Source organism: Motacilla alba, chromosome 4, assembly GCF_015832195.1.
Source record: "Motacilla alba alba isolate MOTALB_02 chromosome 4, Motacilla_alba_V1.0_pri, whole genome shotgun sequence".
Taxonomy (NCBI): Eukaryota; Metazoa; Chordata; class Aves; order Passeriformes; family Motacillidae; genus Motacilla; species Motacilla alba.
This window is the reverse complement of record NC_052019.1, coordinates 27,674,356-27,696,880: the sequence shown is the minus strand read 5'-3', so window position 1 is coordinate 27,696,880 and position 22,525 is coordinate 27,674,356. Positions and strand designations below refer to the sequence as shown.

Here is a 22,525-nt window from a genome sequence, read left to right as displayed (position 1 = left end):
TTATTGCAGCATCACTATATGTTTTTTCTTTTCTATGAGAGAGAAGGTATCCTTAACAAAAGACTGTAGACATCTTACAGTTCTCCCTTGTGCAACTGCACTTTCAAACAAGGTGTTAATTGAGATATTTTTACTCTGAAGGTCTAAACTTGCAAACTTGTGAGGCCAGGAACCAAGATTAACCAAAGTTTTACAAAAAGGGAACTCTCCCATTTTCATTTACTACTCTGGGGAAGAATTGAGTTCTCCTAATCCCTCTGGAAGTGGGTAAATAAGGACTAATGATTCCCAACCATACACAAAAGGAACTCCTACCCCTGATTTGAGCATGGAGGACTGCTTTGTAAAACAGACTAACAAATAAAGCTGTTTCCAATAAAAATTTCCTGTTTCCTCTTTAACACATTTGCCTGTTGTTTGCTTACACGACACCAAGAATAAAGACTTCATTGTAGTTTTTTGGGGTTTTTGGGGATTTGGGTGGGGTTTTTTAAATTTGTTTTGTTTTACTTTCTAAGAGGTTTTTTGGGTTTTTGGTTGTTTGTTTTTTTTTTTTTTTATTAGGACATTTAGAAATAATAGCACAATTTCTTTCTTGCCAGTGGTTTTTCATACAAGAACCTCCTGCTGCTGGGGGAGGGCACAGGATGCACGTCTGAAAAGCAGTACATACATTTCTTGCTTGGAATGTATACTGAATGGTAGTTTATTGTAAAGGTTTTAACTAGCAAGGATGTTTGATTCAGAAAGGAAGTGGCACTGCAGGGATGGAGTGGGAAGGAGGGAGTGATTCCAGTCCTTTGCCTGCAGCAGCTTATCAGTTCAGCTGCCAGCTCTTGATCAGAAATTGCTTTGCAAATTGTGGCTGAAGTAGGACTTTCCTAAAATAGGTTGGAAAGCAGTGTAGAGTTCCTATGCAAGTTTCCTCTCCTCCCTGTGGCTATTAGCTGGCCCCAACCAAGCAAATGCAGTGAGTTCCTAGCTCAGATAATTATCTGTAACCTATGTCCCCTGGGATACTGAACAAAGGCAATTGAGTGTTCTGTCCCTTCTAAATGTTTTTAGAAGTAGTTGGAAAGTCTGATTTTGGAAGATCTGTTCTTCTTTCTTTTGTCTCTTATTATCTTGGTTGCCATTGATCAGGATGACAAGGACTTGCACATAAATATTCTCATGTCCACTTGGATATGAAACTGGCAGCTAGCAAGCCAAGAGTCCCAGGGCTAATGCTGCTCAGCTGGAAGCTGGAATTTGGAAACTGTGGGAATGAGCTTCTTCCTCTAAGGTTGTTTAAATTATTTGGCCAGAAGCTCAGGTTTAACCAGTGTGTATTATTCTCAAACACAGATTCCAGTTAAGCTGCAGTAATGAACTTTTTACCTAGACGAGCTCTCTGCTGTTTAAATTTGTGTCTCTTATTGTGTGGAAGCTTTTTCAGTGTACTCGGCTTTCTGTGCGGCTTATTCGGTGTACCTTGGGCTGGATTCTCCCTCTCACTGTATTTTGATCTGCCTGAATTTCACAAACATATGCAGTTTTGTTCATACTCTAGCCAACAAGGTTGAAATAGGAAAGCTGGGTTAAAAAATTCCCTTTCCCTTTGTATGGTCACACCACACAGGAGTACAGTCTAGGAGGAATCCTGAGTTTGGCTGACCTGAGTTGAACAGGAGGAGCCACTCTTTTAGGTCCAACCTCCGCTCTGTCACCTGTACCCATCATGTCCCTCTCTTAACCGTGCTTTATGTGGGTGGAGATGAGATGGAGAGAGCCCTGGCCTCAGGGCACTCCCTGGCCCCTTGTTCAGGATAGTACTCCAAACCCTCGCCCTTTCAAGGGCTTGCAAGAGGACTTGCAACCCTTTGCCCTTCCAGGACTTGCAACAGGACTTGCAACTTGCCCCCTGAAAATGGGGCAAATATGGCTTTTAAACACTTAACACAGTCTTGTACCCAACCCTAGGCATTTACATGGCCTAATCAATGGACAGGTGCACTTGTGTCATTGTTCTCTGCAATTCTTGTGGACAGATAGAAAAAACTCAGGTGTTTCATTGCCTAAACTTCTTGGAGGATTCACAGAGGTATTTTGAAAGCAAATATGCTCTGAAAATCTCAAAGGCATGTGACAGCTGGGTGCCCATAAAATGTAACATCGACATCCCTGGCACATTTGCAGGAAAGATACACAAAGCCTCTGTAGAGAATGGTGAAAAAAGTCCAGTGAATGCATATTCATAATTTTCTAGCTCTAGAAATAATTTACAGGTCATACACCTGGGGTGCTCAGTAAAGGACCTGTGAACAAATATTTAAACACATTGAAGAGTGCCTGTAGTAGTAAGGAATCTGACGCTTTTTTAAATTGCACTGCAAGCATCTCCCTGCATTTTTTGCCAAATGCTTGTTATCTAGGATATTTTTTTTCCTGGTTTTAAATCAAGCAAAATTCTCATTCAATCCAAGCACTTCTGCAGAATGTAGCCTGTAAGATACTGTGTTTTATTTCAAGTACTCTTAAAAATTAGTTGCAGATTTTTTGCTTTGCTACTTTAATTGCTTCTGAAGTATTAATCTATCATCTTGATTGTTCTTGCTTTAGCCATACAAGTTTCAAATATTTTTTACCTTCCTTATTGAATTTCTCACTTATTTCCTTAGCATACTGAAATTTAAATACTACTTTAAGCAAAACTTTGTGATAGTTTGCAATTGGAATCAAAGAATGCCTTTTCTTAATCAGTAGCTAAGTCTATATGTCTGTACGTGCTTGTTCTCATATGGTGCCATAACCCAAAGGTGAAGCAAACACAAGTTGCACAAATGCTTGCTTGTCCTGACTTCAACAGGAGTGGATTTTTAGATGTTTATTTATCTGGAATGTTGTGTTTTGGCTCACCTTAACCTCTTGGTTTGGATATGTGTCTTAGCAAAGTAGTCTGGCAAAGCACATATCTTTTAACACCATTGTAGCAATTTAGAAAATGAGAGTGAGGTTGCCATCATTTTGAAGACACTAAAATGTGCCTGCCATTTCATCCAGTTTGTGTACCTATATCTCACTGGGAATATTTCTTAGCATGACAAAATCTTGTGATATTTTACTTGCATTGTGTTTGGCTTTTCAATGCTCTGTATGCTGTAACCTGTATTTGGAGCAATTCTGAGCGAGCCCCTTTGAGCATGGTTTCTGCAGCAGGTAGCCACAGTATCCTCTCCAAGTAGGTGGCAAAATTGTGTACTGAGTTGTGCATAATGAAGCTTTTGTTTCCTGGTCCGTCAGGAACAGTGAATATAATGAAAGCCAGACAAACTTTAATACTTTCTGATTTCTCATTGTTTGTTTGACCAGTTCTAAGCAGGGAGCTAAATTCCCAGTAGCACTTTATTGAATTTTTTTGAAGGCTGTAATTAGCCCAGTCCATTTCTTCAACACTTGGAGAATACCTAGGTACCTTTTATATTTTCCTGGTTTGTGCTAGTAGGATAACATATTCTTTATCTCTACGTGTATCAAGATGCAGATGAATTTATATGTGATTTATTCACAGACTAATACTCCTTTCTTTCTGTGTAACATATATGTGTGTGAATAATTTCATTCTGTGGCATGCTGTTTTGGGCAGTGTGAGGGAAACCTTCCTGTAATACACCAAGTAACTCATAAATACCTCGTAGACTTCCAATGAAACTAGGTTCTTGTTGGGTAGTAAATATGTGCTTGAATAAGCTGCAGTACAGTGTGTCAGTTGTTCTTGGACTTGAGTCTGTCAGTATTATCTACAAGGTGTTAAAGTGCACAGTAATGCGAGCTCTGCAAGGAATTTCTGTCAAGACAAAGTAGGTGTGCCAAGAGGACCATAAGATTTGCTGAACAAACACTGCTCATGTTGGTTGCAGATTGTTTTTTCTAGTGTTAACAAATACTGTACAGGATAAACCATAACTGGTGCAGTTTTCATTATTGCCTGTTTATCTTATTATTGAAATGATGAGCTGTTAATAAATAGCAGCTGAGCATTAGTGACTTTCCAAAATCTAAGATATGTTTGATAGTGAGAAGAAAAGCAAACTGGGATAAGCAAACGTGTGTCTCATTTCAAAGTTTCTGGAAACATTTGTGCTTATTTTGCAGTGGGAATAGTAGAAATGGTGGAGAGGAAGTTTTTTCTCTGCAGATCACTAATCAGAGGGTGATTTGTTTCTGTCCTCTTTCAGAAATCGAGGCCAAGGAAGCTTGTGACTGGCTGCGGGCTGCTGGGTTCCCACAGTATGCGCAGCTTTATGAAGGTAGGCACCTGGATTCAATCCTCCTCCAGCAACTTTTGGACAATAAGGTGTAATATTCACCAATGAATGAGATTCAGGAGCACCACTGAAGTTCCAGTACATAAAATGACTTTTACGGAGTGGGCTGCTCTCTGCCACCCACTACACACATAGATGTAACAAACCCAATGAGACTCTGAAGCACGCAGGAGTTGTTTCAGGTCTCTGTTTTAGTCTGAATCTTCCAAGCATCATCAAACAAATGTAAAGGTTAGCACTGCAGTGAGTTCCCTCTGGTTAAAACAGAAAGGAGCATAGTCAGCCACTGCTACAAGCCCAGTCTTGGGGCAGTGCTATATGAAAGCTGCATACAGCTCCACTGGCCAGCTCTCCTAATGGAACAGTAGTAGGAAATTCTGCATATGCATGGGTATGTCTGCATGCCTCATGATTCCCAAGTCCTGTATGTTTATTCAGAATGGTTTGGGTTGAAGTTAGACAGGCTTACTATGAAGGGAAAAAGAACATACAAGCTGTTGTTGTGCAGATTCTCCTCAGAGGAGTGGCTGCCTCCCGCAGTCACTTATCCTTCTCTGGGATGCATTCATTTTGTGTGTCTGCTTTTACAAGGTTTTGCTCAATGAGAGCTGTTTTCTTCATTGCTTCTCCAACCCACTAGAAACCTGCAGGTTTGGCATACAGTTCTCACACTCTGACGCAGAGTAGCATATAGAAATTTGTTTTAAAATGTGGCATGCTTTTTATATATCTATATTATTGTTCAGAATTTGCCCCCACACCACTTAAAATTACTTTCATTGCAGTGAAATTATTATGCACTCTTTACTGCCTCTTCATTTTTATGAAGCAAACTCCAGCTGCTGCTTGCAAGAACGAGCATAGAAAGTTCATTATTACAGTGAATAACTGCTGAAAATTACAGCAAATGCTGAGCTGACCTTCTTGAAAAATGATCTTGTTTAGCTTTGATTTGCAGCTGCATTTGCAATATGAGATGATAATAGCACTTTCAAAAGCTGCACTTGGCAAAACTTTTCTTTGCCTGTCCAGAAATTAAATTTCCTTTTATTTTTTGTTTTTTTCTTTCCTTCTTTTTTTTCTATGCTAATGGAGATGCCAAGACTTTCTTGGGATATGGAGCTGGAACTGTACTTCCAGTCTTTGTTACAACTGAGACAAAACTCTCAGCTGAATATGGGGGCTTGTGGGTTTCTTATAATACTGAGGCATAAATCCCCTAATAAATTACTTGCATTCAGAAAACATGTCCTACCTGTGTAGGACCATTGCCCTTCCTAGAGATGCTAAACTTAGATGAAGTTTCTATTGTAGCAGCATGTCCTGCCTAACATCAAAAGGACCACAGAGGTGAGAGAGAAGCAGTGAGAGCAAGGTCAGTCATACCCATTGAAAGGACAGCTGTCCTTACTGAAAAACAATATACCATTGTCCTTTGCAAGCCCCCCTGGCAGCAGCAACAACAAAGCCAGCAATAGCATAGATTAAGCATTAAAAAAAAGGTCTTATGCAGACTATCAGCTTCTTTCAAGTCACCTCTCTCACTTAAGTTCTCACACATTCTCTTGTGGACATTTTAAGATACAACTTTCCCAGTGGAAAAACTTACATCAGCACTGCTGAAAAATACAGGTTGAATGTGCTCACTCTCTTTACTTGCACTTTCTACTTAAAACAGTGAATGGGAGGCCTGTGAATCAATTGGGTATAGTACAAGAGTTCTGAGGAGTTGCCTATATGGTGTGTTCCCACAAAGTGTACATTTAATATGGGAGATTAATCAGTGAACCTTTGCCATTTGCTTTACTAAAATTGCAATTTTCTGTAGAAAATACAGAATTTCTAGCATTTTGCAGAATATGTCATGATTTGTATTCCTGAGGTAGTTGTGGAAGCTGTGGATACCCTGTCCCTGAAAGTGTTCAAGGCAAGGTAGGGTTGGTCTTGGAGAAACTTGGTCTAGTGGAAGGTGTCCCTCTCCATAGCAGGGGGCTTGGAACTAGATGTACTTTAAGGTCCTTCTAACCCAAACCATTCTATGATGCTGTGAAAATGAGGACATAGAATTCATTTCTGTTGCTATAGAAAATGAATTAATTTAATAAAATTCATAGAGTTCATTTTCTGTTAGTATAGAAAATACCTTTCTAGAAATTAATATCAGTCTTAATTCTTTCCCACATTTCAGTTCATTCTTCCCAGTCTATAGAAGTTAAAAAATTCATAGACAATTACTTGGATCAGGAAAATTGTGTGCAACTGCAGCAGTCTGCTCATAGGTTGACCTTGTATTTCTATGTGCCCTGAAGAACCAGCAGCTTTGGGTGGGAGTTTTAGCTGTGCAAGGAATGCCAGATCAGGACCTGTATGACAGTCAGGAATCTGTGGAGTACAGTAAATGATATATATGTGTTTGCTGCTTCAGAGCTGTAGTAAATTTTCAGCTCTCTGCCAACATTGTTTCCTCCCCCTCACTCTCCCAGTTGTTTACCTAAATAATCTCTTAAGGAAAGGAGGCAGTATGGTGTCCACGCAGCTTGGCTTGCTTTCATTTCAAGCCATATCTCATTATTGAAGCAGTGTCAAACTTAAATAGCTTGATTAATGGCTAAGGAGATTCAAGGCTTTTTTTTTCATTCTTTCACAGAGTTTTGGCATTTACTGGCCTTTTTTCTTTAATGTGAGATATTAGTATTTTGATGGAGATTGCATATTTATTTTAAATCTAGCCTGCATTAGTTTAACTTCTGATGTCTGATAGGGAAGCTTGCATTTGCCTTTTTCCATCTCCCATTGTTTCATCTCTGCTTTAATAATTTTTCCTGTATTCTGTGTATGAACTCTCAGTTATCAAGGCTGCATGTCAAAAGTTTTTAGATGAAAAGGAAGCACCTCTGGCATTTGAGGTGATAGCTTGTGTTTACCTAAGCACCAATCACTGGCATCTTGATGAGCTCGGCTGCAGGCAGCTGGTTGTTTGAAATAAGGCATCACTGGGAGTAAGCCTCACTTTGATTTTTGATCTGTTTCTTTTCCTGCAGATCTCCTTTTTCCAATTGACATTGCTCTAGTCAAGCGAGAGCATGACTTTCTGGACAGAGATGCTATCGAGGCGTTATGCAGGTAGGTGAATAAAAATCACACTGCATTTTGAAAGAAAACCCTTCCTGTGTAATAGAAAGTACCTGGGAAAAGCACAACAAAAAAAAGCACATAAAAGTATGTGGTTTTCATTAAAATACTTCGTTGGGTTAAGTAATGTTTGGGGATCTTATGTAAAAGAAAGTTGGGAGGAGAGTGGCAGGAATCTTTGTGAAAGGGATTTCATAGGCATATTTTTTTATTATTCCCCTTTGTTTGCTTTCTTTCCTCATTCCCAAGTTAGGCATGTGAAAGCAGAACTGTGCTGGCTATAGCCATCAGCACGTACAACTGCAGCACCAATTCCCACACAGGAGCTGGGTTTGGGAAGCAGTATCAGCAAAGCAATGCTTTGCACTCCATCACTCCCCTTTCTTACCTTGGTGGGCAGCTGTGTATACAAACAAAATGGTGTGTGTATAAACAAAGTGCTCTATATACAAACCCCCATGCTGGCCTCAGTGCATTGTTCTGTAATGTGGGTATGGCTGAAAGGGATAATGTAAGGGAATCTATTAGTTTATCACTGCTCCAAAGACAGCTCTGCCCTCAGCCACATGCTCACATTAACTCATCTTTGTTGCTTATGGGCTCCTTCCACAAACCAGTTTGACGGGCTCTCCCCACAGAAAGCGTCTTGATAGTCCTTTTCTGGGTTAGTAAATTAAATCAGTGAAAAACCATCATGAAGTTCAGAGTAGGTGTGAAGAATAGGGCAGGACCCCACAGCCAGCTGCAGGAGGAGAAGGGATAGGTAGAGAAAAAGAGGGAGCAAGACTCGCTGGTGTGTGACAGGGTGTTTTTTACAGAACTGCAGCCTCAGCATTACCAGTTTGGTCATAAAAGTAATCGCAATGGCCCCATCTGACATCATCTAACATTAATCCATCCATCAGTTACCTCCTCTAGTGCGAGTCCACAATCTTAAATGGCAAAAGAAAAAAAGCTTTAACTTCTCATATCTCCTCTTACCTAGAATAAGTGCAGTTTTATGGCTCTGTCCTTCAGCATGGCAGCTTTCCAAACTGCCTGCAAAATGAATGCTTTTGGATACTGCATGCATGGTGTGTGCAACTCTAAATGTCAGTAATCTTAATGAATTACAAAACCCTTTTAAGAACGGCTTTAGGTTTATAGTGTTCTCATGCCATCACTGCCATACTTGGAAGGGAAAGAGAGGGACTGGAATTTAAAGTTCTTCAGAAACAGTTACAGGATTTTCAAACTAAGAAAACAGATTTGTTGTCCAGTCATTAGGAGGGGAAAAATCTCATTAATGTTAAATTCATGCAAGATGTGGAACACCTATTCCATCGGTATTTAAATATGATGCAGTGGTCTACTTATTTGTGTGCTCTGGAACTTGTGAAGTCATTGAACAGAAAGTAGAGCAATGCAAATAAATGCTGATTCCCAGAAGCATGGTCTTCCCTTGCCAGGAAAACAAAATACAGGCAGGCTAGCATATTTTGCTTTTGGTGCTCTCCTCCAAGAATACTTTTTAACGTGGGACTAATTAATTATACTGGGGAAAAAACATAGTGGATTGTTTCTCACTGATGAAAATAGCAATGTGCGCTCAATATCTCTATGAGACAAAGATTTTAAAGGTTGAACTGAATCATTCTGAAGCCTGTGGCTTACACATCAGAATAATCTTTTACAAAATAACTTTAAAACTACACTGAAGTATATTCAGAATGATTCAGATCCCACCTCAAAATAAAATTGAGCTAATTCAGTTCACCATCTCAGATGTCTCAATTTGGCCTTTTACCATGTGTGTTAGCCAAAAGCAGTACATTATCACAACATTCCCACCTTTCAGATTTTTTTTTCCACACCTTCATGTTTAATTTTGCAAAGCTCATTAAAAACTGTGGAGAAGCACATAGTTTGGAATGCTGCCTTTCTGCCTGCAGTCTGGGTTTATTTTGACTCATGCCACAGCCAGTGTGTAAACAGTAAAGGGGTTTACTCAGTAAAGGCTTTCAGCAGTTTCACGACTGTAAGTCTATCACTGTTTCTTGACTGAAAATCAGAATACTTTGGGAGTTATTTGCACTTTCAGCACAGAGCTAAGTGAACATTGTACACAGTGGATAGTAACAAAATAGTAAGAAGTCTGTGCTGAGAATCTGCTTTTCTGTGTAACAGCCAGTGTTTCCAAGAAGTTCTAATTACCTTGTTCTGATAACTGTATGTGAAACAATTGTTTTTAAAAGACTGTAGAAATCACAGTGGCAGGGATTTATTTTTTACCTTTGAAACATTTTAAATGATAGCTTACGTTTGAAGAGTATTGTTAATTATTATTTAATAATCTTAGTAATGTAAGCAGGAAAATTAAGTTAACTTTAACCTATCCCATTATGTTTTTTAAGGAAAATTTTCAAATGAAAAGTGGGTTGAGACTTGAACTACAAAGATAGCATGTGGCACTCAGTAAGAGATGGTTAAGAAATGTCATTTAGTGATCTTACCATGAAATGCAGGGTTAAAAATGTAAGCATAATGACCGTATTTTAATTTTCTTGGATGCTTTCTTTAGTGACTGCAAACCAGTGCTGGCCTTGGTTTCATAAAACTTTATGTAGATTAGTGACTGGGAATTTATCTCCAGTGGATAAATGGATGCATCATGTGCTGATGAAACTAAGTACTGAGACATGCTTATCCTCGAGGTTGTTGCTAAGTACAAATACATAGCAAGCCATGATGGAAATCCTTTTAAATCTCCTTATGCATGGCTAGGAATCTGTTTGGCTATATATGCAAGAGGTTTCCTAAATCTTTTATCATCAGGACTTCTTATCCATGAAATTGGTTGTAATGTATTCACTGTTTGTATCATTTGGTCTGTGGAGAGTTGGCCTCCTTTGCAGAAGAAGATGCAGACAAAGCCCAGGAGCCAAAGTAGAGGCTGTCCGCTGAGACAAAAAGGCCCATGTATGACAGTTAGTTACATGTAGAGCTGGACTTTGCTCTATAAGCAGAATTATGAATTTAGGTCCATCAAGACAATATTTTAAACTTCAAAGCTAGAAGACACAGTTCCTCAAATTCAAAATTGTAATTTAAGATGCTTAAATCCAGTATTGTGCATTGCCACTACTTTATTTGGGCGCATGGGTGAGAACTTCTGTTAATGAGAACATAATTAATTACCTGGTGTTATACCCAACATAGAACTGACTAGTACCTAGTTTAAAAAAGACTTCACGTCATAAACCCACACTTTAATTTAGAAGTTGGCTGTTCACACTACAGTTTTTCATCGTGACTGTCTTGTTCAGGTTGCCTCTCTTTAGAGAAGTTCAGGCTAAACTAGTTTGACCATTCTGAGAAGACTAATAAAAGTGCATCATTTGCCCATTTCTGAGAGAAGCTCCAGTGCCTCGTGTTTTGGGTGCAGCAGGTTCCAGCTGTGTAATGGCCACTCAGGGCTGATATGGGCTGACTTGGGGTGGAGAGGCAGGTCCTGCTGCCTTGGTCACGCTCAGGAGGAAGGGGTTTGCAGAGCTGGGATGAAAGAGAATGAGAACCAAGGTAGGAGTCCATGGAGAGTGAGGAAAAGTGATGTCTTGGAGATAGACTGCTCCATGGGAGTAAGATAACATCTGGATGTGAAGATGCATAGAGAGGGCTGACTCAAAGACATTTCTCTAAATGATGGGAAAGAATATTATCTTGTCATCCAGACAGTCATCTAGAGAGTGGCCGGAGTAGGAGGCATAGTTGGAATGGAGACTGAGGCAGCCAGGCAGTGAAAGTGGCTGTAACTGCTGTCTGCAGCAATCCTGCCCTGTCCCTCTGTCTCCCATCTGGTCTTCAGGAAGGTGTCACTGAGACAGGTTTGGGCAGAGTAAGACGGACCTAAAGAATGAGGCAGGTCTGCTGACTGTCAGTAAGGAAATGATAAGTGGACTTATACCTGGGAGTGGAGTTAACAAAGGAGAAGATCCAGACCCAGAAGAGAAAACTGTGGTTTATTAACAAGCATCAATTTGATGAGAAGATCTATAGAAAATGGATATGTGCTTATAGGCTTAAAAAGTATTTCAAAGCGTATGTGAAGGTTAAGGGCAGTTGTATAGGTAAATCTCATCCTGATAAGCCAAACTGTGAGCTTAGATTTTAAGACACACTAATGTGTTTGGAAGGCAGTTTTGCATATTGTACTGTATTTTAAGTGGTGTGTAGTTCAAGGACCTTGGCACTCCTGAATTTGAGCAGAAGTTGAAGCAGGATGTGTGACGTATGTAATGGAAGTTGCAGACCTGATGCAATTGCTGCAGAGCATTTAAATTCTAAAAGGGAAACTGGTTTTGAGATGCATCCATGTCAAGTATGTAACAGAGACTTCATTTGCCTCACTGCTATTGAATTTAACCTCACTCATTGGGGGTTACCGTATCTTGCCTTTGTACTAATTTTTGTGAGGTGTGTGCCAGGATTTTTTTTTTAAATACCCTCTGTGAAAATAAATTTCTTTGCTCTACCCTTTTCCACCTATTTCAGGGGTTTTAGTTGAGTAGGAGAGAAGTCTGGGAATGTAATCTCTGTGAAATCAGAGATTGTCTTTATTAGTGGTCAGACAGGCTGGAGCTAGATAAAGCCTGATCCAGGGATTCAGTGGTAACTTCTCTCTGCATAAGTCAAAGGTTGCAACACTGTGAAATTTGTAAATTATTACACAATATAGAACTGAAACCAGTTTAATATTTCCTAGTCTCGAGGTCCAGGACTTTGAGAGGAGAATGTGTTTATAGCAGAGAGGGAGGCAGCTTTCTGATTCTTGTGTGGCCTCTTGAAAAAAAACCAAACAGTTCTGTGTCTAGCATGTAGATGGGACATTCACCCTTCACCCTCACCATAAATACAATTCCTCTGAAATCACTGGACTTGTGCATGTACCCACCAGCTGCAGCCTGCAGGACTGAACCTTTTGCCTTCCAAATTCAGAGCAAAGATGAAATCTGGATAAAAAAGAGAGATCTGGATAACTTTTCTAACCTGCCACTGCCCTGCTGTTTGACCCATGGCAATTCTTCCTGCTTCTCTTCTTCTCCGCTGTGTTGTGGCTGGGTCTAATTATAGATCAAACTGCCTTTTTTTTTTTTTTTTTTTTTTTTTTGCTTCATGACCTGCAGCGAAAGCATCAGTAGCCGCTTTCCCATTTTCTTTGATGGCTTCAGGATCAAGCCCTGTGTAAATACCATCTGCAGCCAATTCTGTGCATAAAAGGCAAGGGAAAAGAGAAGAAACTACTATTTCTCCCTGAACTAGAAAATTCTCACATTTTCTACATCCAAGTACAAGTTTCATGAATCTGAAAAAATTCATTTGAAGCAATAGGGCATGTCAGCATTTCTTTTCTTTTTTAGTTTTTCAAAAACTGCAGATACAGGCTCTTCTTTGCATTTCGCTCAAATGAATTTGTATGTGAAAATTACACAACTTCCTTTGGAATGAATTAGGCTTTTTAAAGCTCAGCTTTGCTTCTGTTGAATTTGGGCTGTGGTCCAGTTTAATGAAAGGGGCAGCCCTACTCCTGTGCCTCCTCCCTGAACACACTACTCTTCATGCAGCTCAGGGTACTGACCCAGGGGAAATTCAACTCCAAGAAATATTGAAAGATTGGTTTTCAGCTCAGTTAGTCTCCTCATCCAACCCACAGTACAGCCTCATGAGCAGAAGTGTTGACACAGGACTAAACTATCACTTCCATGAAGCTGCTGCTTCAGTTTTTCTGCCTTCTGCATTGTGCCCAGCCCGTTTCTTTCTTTTGCCTTGCCATAGCACTGGTAGTTCTCTTACCACACTTTACCAGTACACATTTTAGTTGAACCACGTCCTTGGAACAGTTCTTGGGAAGGCAAGGACGTGGAGAAGGGCAGAAGACCGTGGCAGCATGCACTTAGGTGAGCCTAACCTGCCTTGGAGCTGTGTCACAAATAGCACCAGCTTTTGCTGTGTTTTAAGTTGCTTGTGCTCAGTCCTGCAGTCTGAGTGACTGGGGAAGAGAGGAGAAGAAAGATAATTTTTTGGTTTTTTAGGGATACCTACCAGATGACCAGATTAGCTCACTGAGGAATAGAGGAATGCTCATATGTATTCATACAGTACTTCAAGATATGTATTCAGACTGCTGTCACATTTTAGAATGAGGCTGGTTAGCTATTGCTGCTGCAGCAATTTATTTTTGTTTAAATTTTAGTCCTTCCAAAAATATTTTTATATATGAAAGAAACTTTCAGTTTAGGAAGCAGAAGTTGGGTCTGTGTTCTGGTTGAGTTCTTTTTTAGACTGACGAGTGGTCTTGTCCTAGGACTGTATTGAAAATAATCATTGTTCAAAAGCAAAATAGGCATCTAGTAATCGGAAAATAAGTTTTCATCTGGGAAGTCTCAGCTTATAAAGTACAATTTTAAAGCAGCATGTTTTTTTAAATATAGTCACATGTTTACAGTGTCAAACTGGAAGACTTTTCTGTTATTTTTAGTCTGTCAAGGTTGAGTGTTTCAGGGTTCAGATGTCTGCTATTTAGAATAAATGTAATGATTACAGTTTGTAGAATGTGATGTACTTCTCAATTTAGTCCAAGTTTCCATTAACTTCTCTTTACTTTGGTTCAGGTAATTGTGACAAATAGTCATCCTTCTTTCCGTCTGAAGTTAGAGTACAGCCAAATGTAATGGGTTAATAGTTAAGTAAATTAGGCTCTAATTGAAACTCTGCTTGTGGCTATTTGTATGCAGAGCAGTTTGGGGACAGCCTTCACAAAAGCTTTGAACTGGAATAGCCTATGTCAAAACACTGGAGTATTCTCTTAATAAGGTTTCCTTTGCTCTTTGCAGGCGCTTAAATACTTTAAACAAATGTGCAGTGATGAAGCTAGAAATTAGTCCCCACAGGAAAAGGGTAAGTTCATTTAATTCTTCTGTTACAACATTATGTGTTAATAAAACTGAAAAAAAATCAAAAACTAGCAGATTGTTTAGCTTTGGTTTAGGATTACACCTGAGCAGAACCTGGCAAGGACACAGCAAAAAAGTAAAAAATCTGCTTACATCTCTTTTTGTGTTCTCACTGAGTGAAAAGTGCAAGACTTGGCAGTGGGTAAAGGTTGTCTAGCAAACTTTTCCCTGGGATGCTGCTTCCAGTGTGAAAGGCACTGGATTTCTCTGCCAGTGAGGTTGTTGGTGTTGATGCCTATTGCCTGCACTCAGGCAGGATTTTACAGAGTAGGCTTGATGGCCACAGTGAGCTGACCTTAATGTTAGACCACCGTTTTGGATGTCATCTTCAGTTTTGGTTCTCTGCCATCACCTTGGAGTTATATTATTTTATTATGATGTAGACAGGATCAGTTAGACTGTGCTTGGCCTGCAGAGGAAAGGATTAGGCACATTGGTTCCTTTCCAGTATATTTTCAGAATACAACAGCTACCTTTTGAGAAAGTTTACATGTTTCCAGGGAGCTCAGCAGGAATTAAAAGTGTTTCCTGAATCTTCAGGATTCCTGTGGAGCAGGGTGAGAAATAAGAGAGCATCTACTGTAATTTCAGTAAGGTAGTACTGACTTGCTAATAAGGTACCACTCAATAGCTGTCTTAAAACTATGTGTGTGTCCTAGGAGGGATCAGTAATTGATACCGTCCCCTGGGATATGACAACTGCAGATAAAGATGACTGAGTTAAGGCAATACAATGCTGCCCTACCCCTAACAAGAATGCATACAAATGCTCTGAGGTTGTTTACCAGGAATTAATCCTCTCTTTCCCTATCTGTTTGAGGTATGTTGGAAAGAGCATCCAAGCTCCAGAAGATAACACTCTGAGGCAGCATATGTAGGAACTCCTTAAAAGTAGGGATAGACAGCTGGATTGCCATTTATGACCACCAGAAGATTTCTCATCCTTTTTCCTGAACCTTGTTAACAGTGGAATGATCAGTGTTGATATTAGAGGTCAGACCAGACCTGACTTCAGGTCCAAACCTCAGATCTTCCAAAGTCTGGATGTTAGCTTTTGTTTCAGTACTTCCTGAATTTCATTCACCACCCATGTTCTGGCAGATGGACTTGGGGCCTATTCCCTTTTGTTATTGATGTCAATAAAATCAATACTCAGCTTTTAAAGCATTTTAACACTAGGGAAGAATTCTGCTGACAGAAATATGTTTCTTTATGTTTCCACTGACTTCTTTGCAAATTAAAATTCTCCTTTTTTTCTTCCAATCAGTCTCATTCAACCCCCAAACCATCAATATTATCCACTGGCAGTTTCAGATTACTTTTTTCCTGCTGAAAACTTTAATAAGCAAGCCAGAATTCTTGGGTTTTCACCTGAGTCGTGGACAAAAGTAGTTTGCAGTAGTTGGGAGGCAAAGAAAATTGTTTGCTCTGTGTCTCATGTGTATTTGGTCATAAGAAATAAATACAGTATTTCACTTATTTTCCTGAGCTGGTGAAATGTCCTATGAAAAGAAAAAATTAAAAGTAGGAGATAATCAGGATCTGAAGTGTGTGTACATAAACTACTTGAAATATGAATAATTTACTTGTTTTTCAAAGAATGAATGTTTGTACTCTCGGCACACAAAGAGTTACAGTTTGGGGCAAGCATATGTGTTTGTTTTTAAATTAAAGCAAGTTAAATAAATGAAGTGAAATTCATAGAGCTGGGTGGCAATTAGTGTTTCTTACTCTAAACACCAAAGATTATTTTGTGGTTTCATGGTGTCATATTAAAATATCTTCCTTGGTTTTGTTACTCCAATGTGAAACTTTCCATATATTTGGAGGACCAAATAGGTCAGGATCATTCCCTTTCAGTATTTAGATGAAAAGATTGTAGGCGTAATTGATGTATGTGTAATTGTACTCCAAGCATTACTCATACATCAAACATGTTATTTACAATTTACTTACGTGCTACACTGTCACTGAGCTCTTGCTGCTCACTATCTACGAGTGTTAAAGTTTGCCTGAAGCTAGACTGAGGTAGAGAATTCACAGAACATTCTTAAAATGCTAGCTGCTAGCCTGTGGGAGGAAGAGTGGACCAGGTAAGAGCCTGGAGCCATCACACTCTAGCAGTGCAGGAGCTTCTTTTGCTGTCTCATTAGTCACAGTGGGGAGACTGTTCAGAGTTCCCAAATGGGTAAGGAATTAAGCCACTAAAATTCAGAATGTATGAGAAACATCTCGTAATTGCGAAGAGGAGTATAAACATATAGCCACTATCAACAAAGTGTAGCTTTGGAGAGAGTCCAGAGGGACCCCAACCCCTGACTGACTCCAGTTTAAAATGCTATGCATGCCAGGAATTTCCATTGATGTGAGGGCTATCCACTGTGACCAATTAATTAAGTCTATGGATACTAGGGTTTTTTTAAAATAGAACAATTTTAAGTAGATTGTATTGTTTGTTGCTTTTTATGAATGGTATATCTTTTGCATTTAAAAACAGTTAAAATATATTGCCTGTACCATGTTATCTTTTCCCGTGACAGGCTTTATGGCCTAATCTTCCTCTCCCTGAAGTAAAAGACTGTTTTCACTTTAAATTCAGTGAGAACAAGGTCATTCTTAAAGCAGTTTAGTGGACTCATTGTATTTAAATGCAACCGCCTTTGCTGTTTGAGCAGTTTGCAAGCAATACTTTCAGGGTTCTTCTTTGCAGAGTGAAGATTCAGATGAAGATGAACCTTGTGCAATAAGTGGCAAGTGGACTTTTCAGAGGGACAGCAAGAGGTGGTCGAGGCTTGAAGAGTTTGACGTCTTCCCTCCAAAACCGGACTTGAATATCCCATCCCCAGAAGCTCCTCACCTGACAAACGCAGCAAGCCGGGAGAGTGTGCTCACAGACCTCAGCGAACGCCAGGAGGTGGCTTCTATTCTGAGCATCAGCAGCACCAGCAGCCACCAACCAACCCTGCAGAGCGAGGCGTCTACCACCAGGACGAACTCGGTAGTGAGCGTCTGTTCATCGAGCAATTTTGTAGCCAACGATGACTCATTCAGCAGCCTGCCCTCGCCCAGGGAACTGAATAGCTTCAGCTTCAACACAAAAGCCAACGAGAAGAATGCCAAGTCCAAAACAAAGAGCCTGCTGAAGAGAATGGAGAGTCTTAAAATCAAGAGTTCTCACCATGGCAAGAGCAAAGCTCCTTCAAAGCTTGGCCTGATTATTAGCGGGCCAATCCTGCAGGAGGGCATGGATGAAGATAAACTGAAACAACTTAACTGCGTGGAGATTTCCACCCTCAACGGCAATCACATCAACTTCCCTATGGTACGAAAGAGGAGCGTCTCCAATTCCACCCAGACCAGCAGCAGCAGTAGTCAGTCTGAGACGAGCAGTGCTGTCAGCACGCCCAGTCCTGTCACACGAACACGCAGCCTCAGTGCCTACAATAAAAGGGTGGGCATGTACCTGGAAGGCTTTGACCCCTTCAATCAGTCAACGTTCAGCGATGTGATGGAGCAGAACTTCAAGAACCGGGGCAGTTTTGCAGAAGACACTGTGTTTTTTATCCCTGAGGATCATAAGCCTGGCACTTTTCCCAAAGCGCTCTCCAATGGCAATTTCTCCCCTACAGAAAACAACACCTCTGTAAACTGGAGGACAGGGAGTTTCCATGGACATGGCCACCTCACCCTCCAGAGGGAGAACAGTGGTGACAGCTCCAAAGAGCTAGGCATGGGAAAAAGGCGCAACTCCTCCAGTTCAATGAGCAGCCGCCTGAGTATTTATGACAATGTGCCAGGTTCAATCCTGTATTCCAGTACAAGCGACCTGGCCGACCTCGAAAATGAAGATATATTCCCAGAACTAGACGACATCCTATACCATGTCAAAGGGATGCAGAGAATAGTGAACCAGTGGTCAGAGAAGTTCTCAGATGAAGGGGATTCTGACTCAGCACTCGACTCCATCTCCCCATGTCCTTCCTCTCCAAAGCAGATTCATCTTGATGTAGACAATGATCGAAGAACACCAAGCGACCTTGACAGTACAGGGAATTCACTGAATGAAACAGAAGAGCCCACAGGGATCCAGGACAGGAGAGACTCTGGGGTTGGTGCATCACTGACACGTTCCAGCAGGTGAGATCACAAGAATTAGGACTTGGGGTGGCCTGGGGATGTCCCCTCCATTTTGCAAGCAGCTCTATAGTAGCTGCTCCACACTTACTTAAGGTGCAGTAGAAACTGTGGCTGTTGAAGCACACAGGTGCTGTTCCATTGTTTCCCAAAATCATTATGGGCAAGAGAAATGTTTGGGCAAGACTTTGTGGTTCCTACAATTCATAGCTGTCTGTTGGTAGGTTCAGCCTGAGTTGTCATTGAAAAAGCAATGTTAGCACAGTTTTGGGGCACAATGATTCTTCAAGCTGAAATGGTACATGGGAGGGGTGGGCCATCCAGTAGGATTAAACACTTTTTAAGTTGGCTAGGAGAACCAAGAATAAGTATGTTCTGGTTTGTGTCAGTGTGTAGTAAAAGCCTTGACTTTTAGACTGTTTAAAAAAATTGCATTTTTCAGTAGCAGGCTGTTTCTAATAGCATGCTAGGGCACTAAATCTGTGGGGAAAATGAGGCTTGATTACTTTCTCTTGATCACTGTAGCACAGTGGGAGACTGGGGGAGTTCCAGTGGCCTCCAGATTCTGCTGGGAGTTTTACCATGACTGTGTTTTGTATTGTGAGTAGAGCAAGGATTTTAATTCTTTCTAGCTTTGTTTCCAGTTTTCTTTTAAAAGCAATGCAAATCATTTAGTCATCTACAGCTGCTTGTATAAACTTAATGGGACTTATAGAAGCACAGAGTTCCTATTTGATATGTCTTAAAAATTCATGCCATCTTTTCTTAATGGAGGTTTTTGATTCCCACTGCCCTAATACTGAAAGGACTTTGGGAGAAGGACGTTGGAGCCCTTGGAGGATATCTGCTAGGGCGAGGTTGTGTAGCTAGCACTGAGCTGTGGGTCAGCTCAGAGTGCACATTCCCATGTGAAGCACCTGCCCATGCTGCATCACGCCAGGTGAGGCAGAGACACCACTGGCTGACGCCTGTGCAATCTCAGAAGAATGCAGCCACCAAGGGCAGGGATCTCAGCAGTGCATTTGCGTTAATTCCTGCACGTGTCTTACAGAGACGTTTCAGTAACCTGCTCTTTCTCTGTCTCCCATCTTCTCCACAGGCACAAGCTAAGGTGGCACAGCTTCCAGAGTTCCCACCGGCCCAGCCTCAGCTCGGCATCACTGCAGATCAACTGCCAGTCTGTGGCACAGATGAACCTGCTGCAGAAGTACTCTCTCTTGAAGCTGACTGCTCTCCTGGAGAAGTACACACCTTCCAACAAGCATGGTTTCAGCTGGTAAGGACACGGCGCTGTGTATAGAGAGCCCAACTACGCAAGCATGACAGTTGTGCCTGTCCCAGGCAACGTTTGAAAAGATGTAATGCATCCATCCAATCCCTCTTTTTCCATATTTGCACTTCTTCCTCTAGCCTGTGCTGACAGTGATTTACGGTTTCCTAAGATGAGGCTAAAGTCACTTACCCTTTACGTAAGTGTAATTGTATTAGGCTTCATAGATGTGTTTATGGGGACATGTGAGAGAACCAAAGCAATGAAGTACAGACCACCTTTCAGAAAAGGAAGATGTTCAGTATCTATAGCAAAAGAAGGACCATTTGTTTATTGAGGCAGCCAGCAAGCAGTGGCACAAATTGCGACCAATCTTAATAGGCTCGCTTTTCTTCAGTTATTCTTAAATATTTGCATTATTTCCTTTACATAATTATGTAATTGAATAGCATAAATTTCTCTTAATTCTAGTATCTAGTAGTAATAGCCAAAATTCTGTTTTCCCTTTTTAAAGTGCTATAAATCAATTAGCAAAGGAAATGGAGAGAAGAAGAAAGGTTGGGAGAACCATGGAGTTTTTGTAGGCAGCAATTTCTGCTGCGGCCAGGTGTTGTAACCCAGTTGAATATTTTTTTTGTCAGAAAAATGAAATAGAAAGCTCTTTTATTATTGTATCTGCAGTACAGCCTGTGTAACCTTCAGGATGCAAAGGACGCAAATAAAATTTTTCTTGTCCCTACCACAGGCCAGCCTCCTCCCTTCCCCAGGAGTCATAGAGAGTATTTAGCTTCAGCATCAAAGTACCTCCTGTTCAAAGGCTGTTATTATGTCAGTCTTTCTAAATACAGAAGTTGTTTGTTCTGAAAGACAGAAATAAGTATTGACCAGTTATCCCTGCATGCTTCAGATTCTCAGTGGAGATCGCAATGTGTTTTTTCACATTCCATTGGCATGTTTTTTGACAAAGCAAGTATTATTCATACATGTATCAATAATGCCCTAAACTTAACTGTATGGAAATACAAATTGGTTCTGTTTTACTGCGTAACAGATTAGTCAGCTGTAAATCCAATGCACGGTTTTTATAGCTGTACTGTATGTTGAAATGTTAAATGTCTCCCTGTTTTCAGTGCCAATGTGTCCTATTAGTTGTTACACTGGACATTAGCTTTCCTCCCTGTTTAGGAAAATGACCTCAATATTTTCACATTTTAGTGCCTTTTTTTTTCCCCTTTATAAAACCAATACTCTGGGGGACACAGGGATAAATCATTCTTTTGTGTTTAGTAACTTTTTCCTTGGAGTCATAAGCAGATGGAAAGGCCTCTCAATGAAACTGGAGTGGGAGGTGGGGGTAACAAAAGTCACTGGCTGACAAGGAGGGGGGTCCCTCAAAGGGGTTGTTTATAGAGCTGAAGTTTTTAGCTGACAAACTCAAATGTATTACATCAGTTTCCTGCTGTTCTGCACACTGGTGGGTGGTGGACCCAGTTTGAGGACTTTGCAGAACAAGTAGTTGACATACAAAAGCTCATTGTTCAAATGCCCATCTTTCCTGAAACCTAAAGAGGCAGTGTTATAAGGGGTCACTGACCGCAAGATTTATTTTGACTCTTTTGCAATTCAATCTGGCCCCTGCAGTTTTACCCTGTAGCTTTCGTCCTCCTAATATTGATGGAGTAGCACCACGTTAATACTTAGAGGCAGCATACTGCCCCAAATGTCAAGCCTTTCTCTTAGAGAAACTCTTGTTTTCTTTCCTCTCACCCTTTCCAGCCCTGAGTGGATTAACTAATTTATGCTGTCACTATTGTTCATGTTAGTAAAAGTGTTTCACTTATTTTCTCTTACTTTCCAAATTACTGGAAATACAGAAGATAAATAATCAACAGAGGTTTAATTTAATGTGTCATTCCCTTTGCTTAAATAGGGCAGTACCAAAGTTTATGAAAAGAATAAAGGTGCCAGATTATAAAGACCGAAATGTGTTTGGAGTACCACTGCAAGTGAATGTGCAGCGCACGGGGCAGCCTCTTCCCCAGAGCATTCAGCAAGCCATGCGGTACCTCCGCAACCACTGTCTGGATCAGGTGTGGTTTGTTATTCTCTTATTCCACATGCATGCATCACCCAAAGCCCAGCTTTCCATTCGTTTTTATTGTTCCTGGGTCAGACTGAAAAAAGTAGACTCAAAACCGGACAAAATAGATAATTAATGCGTGGAAAGCTTTCCACAAAGCTAGAGCCCATATGTAAGAAGCTGAAGAGCATGCTTACATTCCAGATTTTTTAGATCCTTATAAATGTATTTACTTTTATATGTGTGTTTAGGTTGGACTGTTTAGGAAATCTGGAGTCAAATCAAGAATCCAGGCTCTGCGTCAGATGAATGAAAGTTCCGCAGACAGTGTCAACTATGAAGGCCAGTCTGCCTATGATGTTGCAGACATGTTAAAGCAATTCTTCCGTGATCTCCCTGAGCCTCTCATGACCAACAAACTCTCCGAGACCTTCTTACAGATATACCAGTGTAAGTAGTGAGATTCTGCAGCAGACAACAAGTGGTCATTTGTGTGGCAAGGGTGGAACTTTGTAACGCTGCTGTCCTGGGCCCTACACGTGTTTCTTATGTCGGTCTTTGCCCTTCTACAGTAACTGTTACAGTTCAGGCCGCCTCTAAGGAATGGATTTTT

At 40.6% G+C, this 22,525-nt stretch overlaps 1 protein-coding gene across 8 annotated transcripts in view; it reads left to right on the top strand.

Moving 5' to 3' along the window:
- Window positions 1-22,525, top strand: part of DLC1 (DLC1 Rho GTPase activating protein) — a 244,427-nt gene that overhangs the window by 214,812 nt on the left and 7,090 nt on the right. For all 8 annotated transcript variants that reach the window (XM_038136748.1, XM_038136747.1, XM_038136746.1 and 5 more), the window contains 7 exons: window positions 4,218-4,289; window positions 7,349-7,430; window positions 14,309-14,372; window positions 17,139-18,565; window positions 19,662-19,838; window positions 21,763-21,922; window positions 22,164-22,362. In XM_038136748.1, the coding sequence (XP_037992676.1) occupies window positions 4,218-4,289; window positions 7,349-7,430; window positions 14,309-14,372; window positions 17,139-18,565; window positions 19,662-19,838; window positions 21,763-21,922; window positions 22,164-22,362 (2,181 nt within the window). The remainder of the gene's footprint in view (window positions 1-4,217; window positions 4,290-7,348; window positions 7,431-14,308; window positions 14,373-17,138; window positions 18,566-19,661; window positions 19,839-21,762; window positions 21,923-22,163; window positions 22,363-22,525) is intronic.